Source organism: Poecilia reticulata, linkage group LG7 (assembly GCF_000633615.1).
Source record: "Poecilia reticulata strain Guanapo linkage group LG7, Guppy_female_1.0+MT, whole genome shotgun sequence".
In the NCBI taxonomy this organism is placed as follows: domain Eukaryota; kingdom Metazoa; phylum Chordata; class Actinopteri; order Cyprinodontiformes; family Poeciliidae; genus Poecilia; species Poecilia reticulata.
The window spans coordinates 25,853,783-25,865,135 of NC_024337.1; the positions used below are offsets into that span (position 1 = coordinate 25,853,783).

At 40.0% G+C, this 11,353-nt stretch overlaps 2 protein-coding genes across 4 annotated transcripts; both read right to left on the bottom strand.

Annotated features, from left to right (window-relative positions):
- Positions 1 to 627: 627 nt before the first annotated feature.
- On the bottom strand, positions 628 to 5,920 carry tnni1a (troponin I type 1a (skeletal, slow)). The gene is made up of 8 exons (XM_008413787.2): positions 4,812 to 5,920; positions 3,033 to 3,073; positions 2,916 to 2,922; positions 2,784 to 2,825; positions 2,170 to 2,301; positions 1,997 to 2,086; positions 1,695 to 1,871; positions 628 to 1,065 (listed from the first exon to the last, which is right to left on the bottom strand). Exons 2-8 carry the CDS (start codon positions 3,044 to 3,046, stop codon positions 961 to 963), a joined length of 567 nt encoding a protein of 188 aa, XP_008412009.1. The 5' UTR covers positions 3,047 to 3,073; positions 4,812 to 5,920; the 3' UTR covers positions 628 to 960.
- Positions 5,921 to 8,274: 2,354 nt separating this feature from the next.
- phlda3 (pleckstrin homology-like domain, family A, member 3) lies at positions 8,275 to 11,288 on the bottom strand. 3 transcript variants are annotated; one of them, XM_008413780.2, is made up of 4 exons: positions 10,271 to 11,287; positions 9,149 to 9,476; positions 8,852 to 9,040; positions 8,275 to 8,752 (listed from the first exon to the last, which is right to left on the bottom strand). In XM_008413780.2, exon 1 carries the CDS (start codon positions 10,698 to 10,700, stop codon positions 10,278 to 10,280), a length of 423 nt encoding a protein of 140 aa, XP_008412002.1. In that variant the 5' UTR covers positions 10,701 to 11,287; the 3' UTR covers positions 8,275 to 8,752; positions 8,852 to 9,040; positions 9,149 to 9,476; positions 10,271 to 10,277. The 3 variants fall into 3 exon arrangements, with proteins under 3 accessions (XP_008412002.1, XP_008412003.1, XP_017161227.1); XM_008413781.2 differs by lacking the exons at positions 8,852 to 9,040; positions 9,149 to 9,476 and having other exon boundaries at positions 10,271 to 10,703; positions 10,868 to 11,288; XM_017305738.1 differs by having other exon boundaries at positions 8,852 to 9,476.
- Positions 11,289 to 11,353: the final 65 nt, after the last annotated feature.

An 11,353-nucleotide genomic window follows, 5' to 3' on the forward strand; every position in this document is an offset into this window, starting at 1 on the left:
GTGGTTGCACTCCTGTAAGGTCTGAGGTGTTTGTTGGCCCAGAGTTTAAAACATTTTTGTCGTCATTGTAGCTCTTTTTAGAAATTTATTTATTTCCAAGTAGCAACATTTTGCATTTGCATTCAACCAGATTAACTTTTCAAAAAGGATGAAAGGACAGTTTTGTTTTTTATGGACATGCAAAGCAAATAACTGTTACAGAGGTATGCAGTGAGGATACTTTCCTCTGCATATATATAGATATATATATATGATGTTTTTTGATATATATGTGATGTTTTTTGATGTTTTTGGGATACAGTGCATTTCTAATATTTGTTGTTATTTGAATGAGTAGCTTTGATAAGGTATACACTTTTTTATGAATATGTTTCTATGTCCTTTATTTTGAGTTTATACATTTTATTTTTCACTGTTCAGCATCAGAAGTGTGTGTGTGTGTGTGCGTGCGTGTGTAACGGCATTGGTTTGAAAAAAACAATCATTTTTAATTTTAGCAGCATTGTACACTTTCATTTGAGAAATTTATGAGAAAAACTGAAGGCAACACAGATGACGGTGACAACTGAACACAGTAAATGTCCAAAAATTCCGCGTTGAATAAAACATATTTGTGTACTTTTTAAAATTTTTTTATTCCTTTAAAACATGGTGTTACAGCTCACAAACCCACCGCATACAGATATAGTTATGAAGAAACCACATCAAACATGCAGTTCAATTTGCTTGATCACTAGCCTTCATTTGAATGTGGTGCATATTTTTTAAAAACACAATTTTCATTTCATTTTTAAACATATTAGTTGGAAAATTTCCATTGCAGGAAAACCCCCTAAAACACAAAACTAAATGCAAATCAAAACCAAAAGCTTGATGAGTGGATAGAAGAAGACGAAATAGGCAACACCAAACAGCAGCAGATCAACAACAGCGATTAAGAAGGCCGGCATCTTTCCGTCTTCACTGAGCCGAGCCTTTAGCAGCATCAAACATCTTCTTCCTCCCCTCCATCCCAGACATGGCCTCCACATTCTTCCTCCAGTCGCTGTCCTCCACTGGCCTCTTCTGCGGACAGATGAGCAAATGGATGATGTAAGAAAGTCTACAAAAAACCCAGTACAAGTTTCTTTGTTGACGCTGTGGAGATGAGCGGCATTAGGAAACCTCATTGTTTGCTCAGCCTTTGGGACCTGTTCTATAAAACGGAAATCCCCATAGAGAACAGTGTTTAGCCGTACTTGTGGAACTGGTTCCTGATGTATTGCTCACAGAAATTCACGGATCAGTGCAAACACACACACACACACACGCACGCGCACACACACRCACACACACACACRCACRCACRCACACRCACACACACACACACACACACACACAGGTACACACCTAAACAGACTAATCCAAAGATGTACACACTCTCTGACAAATGGTGTCCACTGAGCAGAATTAGTGACAAAAGTGTACAATTGGATCTTTGTATCATGTACCACACCTCCACCCTGCACTGGCCAACTATTGGATTACTCTAACACACCTTTTACACACACACATAAACACATTATTCAGGTTCTTCATGGCATACTTAAGACTGACCTCATAAATGTCACAGACCGGTACCCTGAGGAAAGTTTTTCATCTTTCTTGGGCTGTTTTGATTGTCTGTTTGTGAAGTGTTGTCTTTCTAAGCCCACCTTCTCAGTGTCTTCTTTCTTGACAGACTTGAGATTAGCTCGAAGATCCATGGACACTTTGTGCTTGGAGCCCAGCAGCGAGCGAAGGATGGCGTCAGCAGAGACTCGAACGCGTCTAAGATTAGGCCTCTTGAATTTCCCCCTGAGGTCTAGAACTTTGATGTTTAGGTCTTTAATCTGATCCAGGGAGAGAGAATCGAGAGATATGTAGTGGGCCAGCTGCAGGGTGTTCTTGTGTGGTTGAACCATCATGTGGTTACCTGTCTGACTGAAGATAAGCATGATTGTTACCGTTAACCCACCTCGCGTGTGTTAAGCATGACTTTGGCCTCGATGTCATATCGTTCCTCATCAACCACATCGATCTTTGCGTGGAGCTCTCTACAGAGATCCTACACACAATGCACACACATTTCAGAGGATTTCACATGCTGACTAAACATTTAGGAAAAAAGTATATCTTGTGGATTAATACCTGAAGTTGAGCAAGACTGAAACCACCGGTGTTCAGAGGAGGCGCTTTCTCTGCAAGGTACTTCTGTTTTTCTTCTTCTTTGACAAGAACCTCCTGCTCCAGTTCCTCCTTGGCCTTTGCCACCATCAGGCTCTGGACAAACAATTCTCTCTTAGCAACTCTTGGTTCAAATTCAAATGAAAATATTAAATCATTTGGTCTTATGGTATTTGTCCAGTGCTGCCATGCTGGTGTGGGTGAAAGCATCTTACAGCAAGAGAGATTTAAGTTCTCTTGCAGTTTTGTTCATGGAGTGTGCACTTTCTCTACCTGGGTTTTCTTTGGAAACTCTGATTTCCACTGACAGTATAAAATCGTGTAAGATTAAGTCATTCCTTTATATGTGTGTTCATATGTGTTTGTGCCTTATTTTCTATGCTGTGTGTGTGTCTGTGTTGCATTGTGATACACTGTAAGTCTCCACCCCCTTACCTAGTGACCAGCTATAAGGACTAACTGCTGCATGGAAGAGGAATACATGGCATTTGTCCATCCCTATTGCTCTCTTGTGGTCAAACGCCCACATTACATAAAACAGAATATAATATTTGACAGTGATGTTTCTTGTTTCTTACCTTCAGCATCAGCTTCCTCGAGGCTGATATTTTTGATTTTCTCTGCATGGGCATGAGATTATCAGTAGATGTACGTCATTTACACCAAGGCGTTCTCATTGAAATTAATCCTCGGTTAAGAAATAGTCTTACCTCTTGTCTGTAAAGGAAGATTGGGGAACAATTTAACAACAACCTCAGAGTGAAGCGGCAATATTTGCTTTGTTTGTGACTGAGTCAATGAAGGGAAGGCGAAGTTTAATCACTCACACATGCTCAGGCATCCTGCTGATGAGGTTTCTCTGGATGAGCTGTAGAGATTAGAAACATAGCAGTTGTCAGTGTTTGTCTCTCAGCCTTTGATGGACCTTATCATCTGTCTACACTCTTCATGCTCGATTGTGGAGTGGGGGCTAACAGGAACTCTAACAGTTTAATGCTCTGTTTGGCATTTAAATGTCAAACATTACCACAAAATATCACTTTACAAATAATAATTTTGCAGGGACTACTAAAAGTTTGTTATTTACAGTTAATAAATGAAATTTAATTTAAGTAAGCGCCCTGAATTTGTGAGTGTAGCGCTCGGTGATGGTTTCATTTGAACAATATTATCAATTTTATTTTGGACGCAAATACTAATAAAACATTTTAATTAGAATTTAAACGGATACACAAAGAATTGTTCCCATTCATTTTGTATCCTGTCCATCAGGGAATAATAACGCTAACATGTTCATCTAAATTATATTATGAATGAATATATTAGTTGAATCAAAGTTAGGAGCTGTTGTAGGACTTACCGTTTATGACATGTATGTGTTGGAGAAAGAATTTAAGGTTGAACCAGTTTTAGCAGAATCGCTAACGCTAAAGTCCAACTTGTTTCCAACACAATTTGCCAATGAACACTACAATTTAGTTTGTTGTCAAGGGCTACATATTAAACGTTTACTATTTCAGTAACCTTTTAAACAAGATAAATGGTTTTATTTTATATTTTTTCAAACCAAATGAGCAAAATGACCTCAATTAAATTTGAACTAATTGTGGCTGAGTACAGTCGAGTTTCAGTTTACTGTTCTTTTATCTAGCTCATCTATACCACAATTGTTTTGGTTGGAATTACATTTTTTTTTTACACACGTATTGGTCATTGGAGTGAATTATAGGCATAGTGAACTGATCACAGCTTTAAAGCTTTCAGTAGAATGACATTTTGCTAAGTGCCCAAGCTACTGCTCTAAAGTGACATTTCTCCTGACTTTCTCCAATGGATAAATCAGTGCTGCAGGTCTTTTATAGTAATTCTCAGAACTGATGATTTTCAGTTTTTGGGTGAATGATATTTTCCTTTCCCCTCAGCATCACAAGCTTCTGCTCTTTATCCATAAAGTTATGAAACACTCACCTACTGTCTCTGTCCCCCCCCCACCCCCCCGTATCAACATTCCCTCACCATTTTTATTTAATCTCTGTTATGAATGGCACCGCACAAGATGTTTTGGTTTACGAGGGCTACAATCTGTTCCAGTGGATTAGGAAAATTCCAGAGTGTAAACCCTCCCTGATGTCTCCTCTTGTGTCGTTCATCCCCATCTTTCTCCTCAGGATTATCTGCATCAGAGGAATTTGGAGTGGACTGGACCATCTCCCCAAATAGACCAGACAGCTGTGGAGAGGAGCTGAACTGAGCTGCCCAGCCTGGATCAAGGGTTCACTGTTAGCAATTTATGGATGCTCACGAGCCTCTGTGATGCAGTCAGCTTGGCAAAGCAAAACAAAATTTTACATCTGAAAAAAACGTCTTTCATTTACATCTGATCCAATTAAACATTACTTTAATATCCAGTTTAGATACAGCTGTGACAGCAAGACAGAAACTAGATTCAAAGGTAAAAGGAAATATAAATCACAAACAAGGAAAAAAACGTTCTGTAAGTAAGATGCCAGCTTCTCACATTTACATTTTTCATATACCGTCAATTATATGCAATCAGACTGACAATGTACCTAAAGTATTTTCATAACACATTATAGAGGCCTTACCAGTGTCTAAGACAGAAGAAGAGAGCAACACGCGTGACAGAGGCAGGACGGACAGATCAGAGATGAGCCCAGTCGTTCTGTACCCCTCTATTTAACTGTGCCACCCATTGTCCAGCACCCTCTTTCTTTTTTTTTTCTTTTTTTCTACTGGAGGCTATTATTAGGTAAGACCGTTTCTCTTTCTGGACAATCTCGTTTAGTCTGTTTGTCTCTCACAGACATAGCTAAAGCAGAACCAACGACGAAAAGTTTGGAGCCTCACATCCCACGACTGCATGTTAACAATTATTTTAATGATAAAACTACTTACGCTGTCAAAGATGTCAAGAGCACATGTTGTCATGTACAGGAATAGTGTACTAAGATACAGTCCCCAAAGGGACACTGAAGGAAATTTTTTTTAAAACAAACGTTGTACTCACCTGATAATTTCTCTTGTGCATGAGAAGTTATCTAGTGTGCATGAGAAGCTTTCTTTGTTTTTCTTTAGGGTGCCCCTGGATACAAAATCAAATCTAATACTTTAAAGGAGCTGCCTCATGCATTTTCCAGGCAAATAGTTCCACTTTATAGTAGAATCAAGTAACTATGTTACCTTCAGTTGCTATAAAATTGCAATTTGATTCCTTGAAATTGGCCTCTGGCTTTTAAAAGTGTAACTAACCCCTCTGAAAGCTAAACCTGGCCCCTGACCAATTTTGAAAGATTCCAGCATAAAGGGCGCAGCCAAGAGACACCTACACCTACACTGCTGTCGGTGGATTTGTATCCACTGAGCATCCGAGACATTAAACAAAGGAGTCTGAACCTGCTGAGTCCATTCTTGAACAGCGTTGTAACGTACGAGTACTGACTGGAACAAAGGTTTTGGAGTCTAAGTTTGACTGAGATGTTGTGGTATGACGTTAAAACAAGCTGTTCATGCCAAAAACCTCCCCAGTGGTTGAATTAAATAGTTTATTCAAAAACCAGTGGCAAAATTCAAACAGAACTCTGATTGCTAGTCACTACAAGTGACAGATGGAAACTCTTTTCAGGGTTTCCATCTAAGCCTGATGGCACAAGCAGCCATCAGGCTTAGGTAAAAAGTACTTTTAAAAAAGGGTCTTAAGCAGCTGACATCCAAAACAGCTATCAGGTCAATGTCTGATATCAAGATACATCTTACTATATTCAATATTCATATTTGATTTTTTTTTTTAAAGCACAAGACAAAAGTAATCTGTTGAGGAGCAAATAATTTTTCATAGCGTCGTGTGCATGAAAGGATCAATTTAACATAGGATAGACTGACCTCTAGTGGTCTAACATCGTAACAGCGGCTCATTTTTAAAGTGGAATCCTAGGCAGTCCATTTATTTGACATAGTTGAGAATCTTCTGCTGTAACCAGAGGTGAGCAGAGTAAAAGGTATTTGGCAGGTTTCTGAAGTACAGACTAATAATATCACAATATTTAATCACAACATGTGGATTAAGTTATGTTCAAAATCTGGTATATTAAAGGCTGTGTTGGTTATAACAATGTTCTTTATTCAGGGAAGTTAAGAATGTTACTCAAGCAAAAGAAAAAAGCACAGTGCTGGATAACAACTCCTATTTATATTTTTTCAGTTGTAACTAAGTAAATATAACTAATTACTACCCACTTCTGAGTTTAACTTGATGAGTTACTTTATGCAACCACATGCTAGTGCACATCTTGAACTCTGCAAAGTAAGCAAAGCCTGTATTAAGGTCTTTAGAAATTTCACAGTGACATGAAAGTACACATTCTCACACACGGTTACTATTTCTAGAAAGCACTGCAAAACAGGCGCCACTGAGCATTTGCGAAAGCCTCGCTGACATCGTTGTGTGAGTATTTACACCTGTCTCTAAATCAGCCCGACGGCACATGTGGTTTGGTACAAAGATCCATAAGGGGGTGTCTCCCTGCTTCTCGTGCTGCTCTTCGTCCATCGCTGACGCATGTGGTATGGCTTGCATCGGGGTTTTCCACAGTAACAGGAGTAGTCACAACACAGCCAAGCCTTTATTCCCGAGGAGAAAACACATAGACACACGCGCACACCCACGCACACAAATTGCAAAACTCTTGACTAAATCCCACATGCAGAGCAACCCTTAAAGAAACAATAAAAGCCTGTCTCGCAAACAACAGTCTGCGAGTGCTCGGGCCTCGCTGAATTTCATTTTGGGTGTGCTATTGTAGGTGAATATTGTGTGGGTGGGTGTTTGCATGCACATGCCTCTGGCTCACACTGCTCCTCATTAGTCCTGCACACGGCTCTGAACAAAAGGTGTCCACACGCCGCTCTGCATTGTTGTGTGTGTGCGTGTGTGTGTGTGGACAAATGTGGGGGTTTTCTGGAGGCAAAGTTGCTGCTCAACCAGAAACAAATGCGCTTTGAAAAGAGTGATCTGACCGTAAAGTGAGGTTTTGTTTAGCGTGAAGAGATTTCTGTCCAGATGTACATACAGTGACTCTTGAAAGTGTAAACATCCATGTTACAATCATAAGGTTTAAAAACAACAACAACAACAAAAAAAAAACTGGAACAAGAGTTAATCATCAATCTTTCAGGAGATAAGATATAAGCAACGAAAAGGTAAGATGAATATAACTTAATTGCATTAATTTTAGCTAAAACTTAATCGAAGCATGCTTCGATTCAATTTTAGCACGGTCTCCCTGTGGCCCACTTTCCATCGGTTACAGATAATCTAATGAAGTTTATTCATCTTGATACGATTTTTCTGACATTTACATCCTTCAGTCAGGGACCTAAGAAGTTACAAATAATCTTACAGTAGAAAATTACCAATGATCATAAGAGCACAGATGTTGCTTAAAACTATGGTGTTGTGAACTCATGAATGATTAGCGAAAATATGAGACTGAAAAAAAAGAGTATTTTTCCAAAACCGATTGCCGCACCAGACTGAAACCGATCAGGGAGGACGACAAGAAGACAGTAACACTGAAGGAGCTGCAGCTATTTCCAACAAGTACTGGTTGTGTTCTGGGTCTACATGTGACAACAACCTCCTGTGTTTTCTATATCTGGACAACGGAGGAGAGTTGCAAGACTGCTGTATTCTTTTCCACAGAAACATCCGAGGATGGCTAAAATCTCCCAAGACATTGTGGGGGAATATGTTGTCACCTGAAGAAACCAATCTGGAACTTTTAGACCAATTATGCAAAAATTAAGCAGAGAGTCACCAAAACTAATATTAAGTTAAAAAGTGGCAGGTGTGTGGACTCCTACCCAAGAGTGAATGCTAAAATTAAATAAAGTGCTGATTTAATTTTAACAAAATAATATGTTTTGTTTGTAAGTTGAACTGTACAAAAGTTTTTTTTTAAAAAGTCAGTTATTTATCAGTCTCAATTCTTTAGACCTCAAAAAGGTGTAATTTCAAAAATTGGCCTGTAAAGAAATACATGTAAGAGAAAATGCTTAAGAAGGAATTTATTTACATATTTGTAACACTGTGTATCAGATCAGCAAACACACTTAAGAAAATCATCCAAAGGATTCAGGGGGAAAAAAATTCTTCGTGTTAAACTTCATGAATGAGTTAAGTCTGTACAAAAAAATATATATATTCTTCTACTCTAGTGTCAAAATCCTTTAAAGTGACGCTTTAAGTAGTATTAAGTAGATTCAAGAAGGCACAAAGGGTAAACTATTTTCAAGTTCAACAGTTTCTAATGTTTTTAAATCTTCCAGAAGTCTCTGAATGGTTCATTTATGACAAACAAAAATTACCATCACAGTAAAAACTTCAAATAGTTGTACGTGTTCCTGGTCCTGTTATCCATCGTCACTATTGGGTTTTCCTCACATCCCAGGATGCAGAAAAGAAACAAAACAGAAGATGTGGGAATCCCTCCTCACCTTCTATTAGTCCCAAATTGAGGAGGAAGGGAGTCTGAAAAACAGGGGGGAAAAAAACAACATTTTTAAGAGCTATTACTTAAATTATATTTTTAACATTCGGGCAGCTGATGATCTGCAAGCGTACACTCACTTATTTTACACTGTTACCACAGCTACACGGTTAATTTGGGCGCTTGGCTCCGGCAAGCTCTCTTAAGGAAGCGTTGCTGTGGATTCCTGATCTGTGAGCTCATAGTTCAGACTTTCAGACTCTCAGTTCACTTGAGGTTTCAGGCACTGGTTTCAGTATATAACTAGAATGCGACATAAATGTTGAAAACTAAAAGAAACAAAAAAAAAAACAGCACATTGTTTTGCCTACATTTTTCTTCATAAGGATAAAAGAAATTGTGTGAATGTGTGTCTCAGTGTGTATGTTTAAAAATACCCCACTGCCTGCTGAGGGAGAGGCAAGCAGATGTTATTCTGGAGTCTTGCATTGCATCGTAATTATGTCCTCGAGTCAGAGTGGTTTATGTCCTCAGAAGACCGATGACCATAGTAAAAAATAAAAAAAACATTGAGATCTGTGACTGGGAGTGACTAGAGCATCTAAACACTCGAGTGGTGCACTTACATAACCATGTCAGGAACTTGGTGAAAGACTGTCAGATATGTGTTACCTTACTCCCAAGTGTCTGAGTGTTTGCATTTGAATAAACTGTTGGATGCATCAGTGTTTGCTGGTTTTTAGGTTGTTGGCAGCAGAACTTTTGCTATTAGGAAGGAGGAAAAAAACAACTTTGATTCAACAGCTTCTGATGAAATGAACTCTTTAACCATAAGTGGGTGTGGTGATGTAATGTTACACACATGACACACCTTAATTAGCAGCTCACAGATGGAAACATATTTTAAATATCCTTCGTAACTGGGCACATACCGCAGGGTATTGCTCTGGAAATTCCTTATCAAACATTTCCTTGGATGAAAAATGTAAGAGATGAAAATGAATAATTATGCAGCTACAGCCTTGATTGTGTTGATGCGATTAAGAATCACACTATAAGCTCAACAACCAACATTTTTATTTATACCTTTTCTATTGATTGTACCTTCCAAAATAAGCCAGAGAAGACTGGAAAACTGTCTTCCGGCTGAATGGAAGATAGAGTCAGGTGGCACTGCCCATTGCTCCAGCAGTCGCTATGAACCACTGTTCAGTTACATGAAAATGGGCCAATACATTAACATTGTAATACATTAACATTGTGTGTGCCCCTTTTTCTAATGAGGCCCTCGGGCAACATGTCATCAAGACTCATTTAAAAAACTCAGTTTGTAAAGCGGTGGTAAGACATGGACTCCAACTGGACCCTTTGGTTTCTCAAGCCAAATTTTGAATTTTGGTCTCAATGACTTGATGTAAAAATCAAACCAAAATGTACATCCTATTACAGCTTAACCATAACCAACACCCTTGTGCATCATAGAAAACAAAAATAATGACAACCTTCAATTAAAAGACTGCTCCCACCACTTTGTTGACCTTCACCAGTGTTGGTCTTACCGTCCAGTCAGAGCACTTCATCCTCCCCGGTGCTGCCTAAGGGCGCCGTGTACAGGTGCCGGGTCCTCCCGGTCCGCAGGGCCTGCTGGTTCTTGTATCGGACCAGCGCCAAGGCGATCTCCGCGTTCCACAGAGTGCCTTCCTGCGCGCACCGAAAGTCTATTTCCTTCCCTTTAGCCATGACCACTGTGAAGTAGACCATCTCTCGCTTGTACTCCACGCACTCCACCGTTTCCATGCGTTCAAAGCGCAGCTCCTTAGCTCTGGAGCTCCACGCCGACCCCGGAGCATCACTGCCTCTGCCTTTGTAGCTGAGCAGGCGGAGCCCTTCCTCCGTGAGCACGCAGCGCTTCTTCTTCCACAGCTGGAGAAGCCCGCTGCTGCGCTTCTCCAGCAGCCCATCTCTTATCACTTTCACCGGGAAGGACATGACCTAAACCGCACGAAGAGACTCACAGTGTCTAGTCTTTCGCAGATGAATCCATTCACTTCAGTTTATTAAAGCTCCTTACAAAAACATAGCGGCGTCACACTCACTAGCCTGACTGTGCGGATAATAACAACCTTCTGTTCAGCCTATACGTAGTGTCAGCTCACCGTGCGTGGAGGTTGGCTGGCTGGTCTGCCCAGATATGTTTGGACATGCCCGACTCCACTGTGGACCTTCACCCACTTCAGCTCCAGCACCCCGCCTCCTCGCTGCTGACGGGAAGAGGAGATCCGGGCTGTTTATGAAACTCACTCCAGAGTGATGCGCGCGCGTGAGAGAGTTGTTGTGAATGAACAGTTACACCGGTACGTGGACTCGTCACGCCGCTTCCCTTCCCTTCCGAAATTTTCTCGGTTGATGAAACTATGAAATGTAAAATACGTCATTCGGCATGCGGCTAATCATAACCTTCTCACTTTCTTACACAGTGTAGGAATACGGACAGGAATGTGAGTGGGGCGCTTGAAATTGTTTTGGATTTGTGTAGAGAAAGAAAGAGACGATACGGGACGAAACATGTTTAAATGAACACGGGGGAAAATGCGTCATTTACTTTTTACGTTTTGGAAATGCTCTTTCTAAAAATGAAAAAA

Bases quoted from the DNA above. Each gene is read 5' to 3' on its own strand.
- phlda3 (XM_008413781.2), bottom strand. From the start codon at position 10,700: ATGTCCTTCCCGGTGAAAGTGATAAGAGATGGGCTGCTGGAGAAGCGC.
- tnni1a (XM_008413787.2), bottom strand. The intron at 2,302-2,783 runs GTAAGAAACAAG...TTGTTTGTCCAG, and splicing joins CGAGGAAGCTGATGCTGAAG to AGCCTGATGGTGGCAAAGGC. The intron at 1,066-1,694 runs GTGGGCTTAGAA...ATCTGTCCGCAG, and splicing joins AGAAAGAAGACACTGAGAAG to AAGAGGCCAGTGGAGGACAG.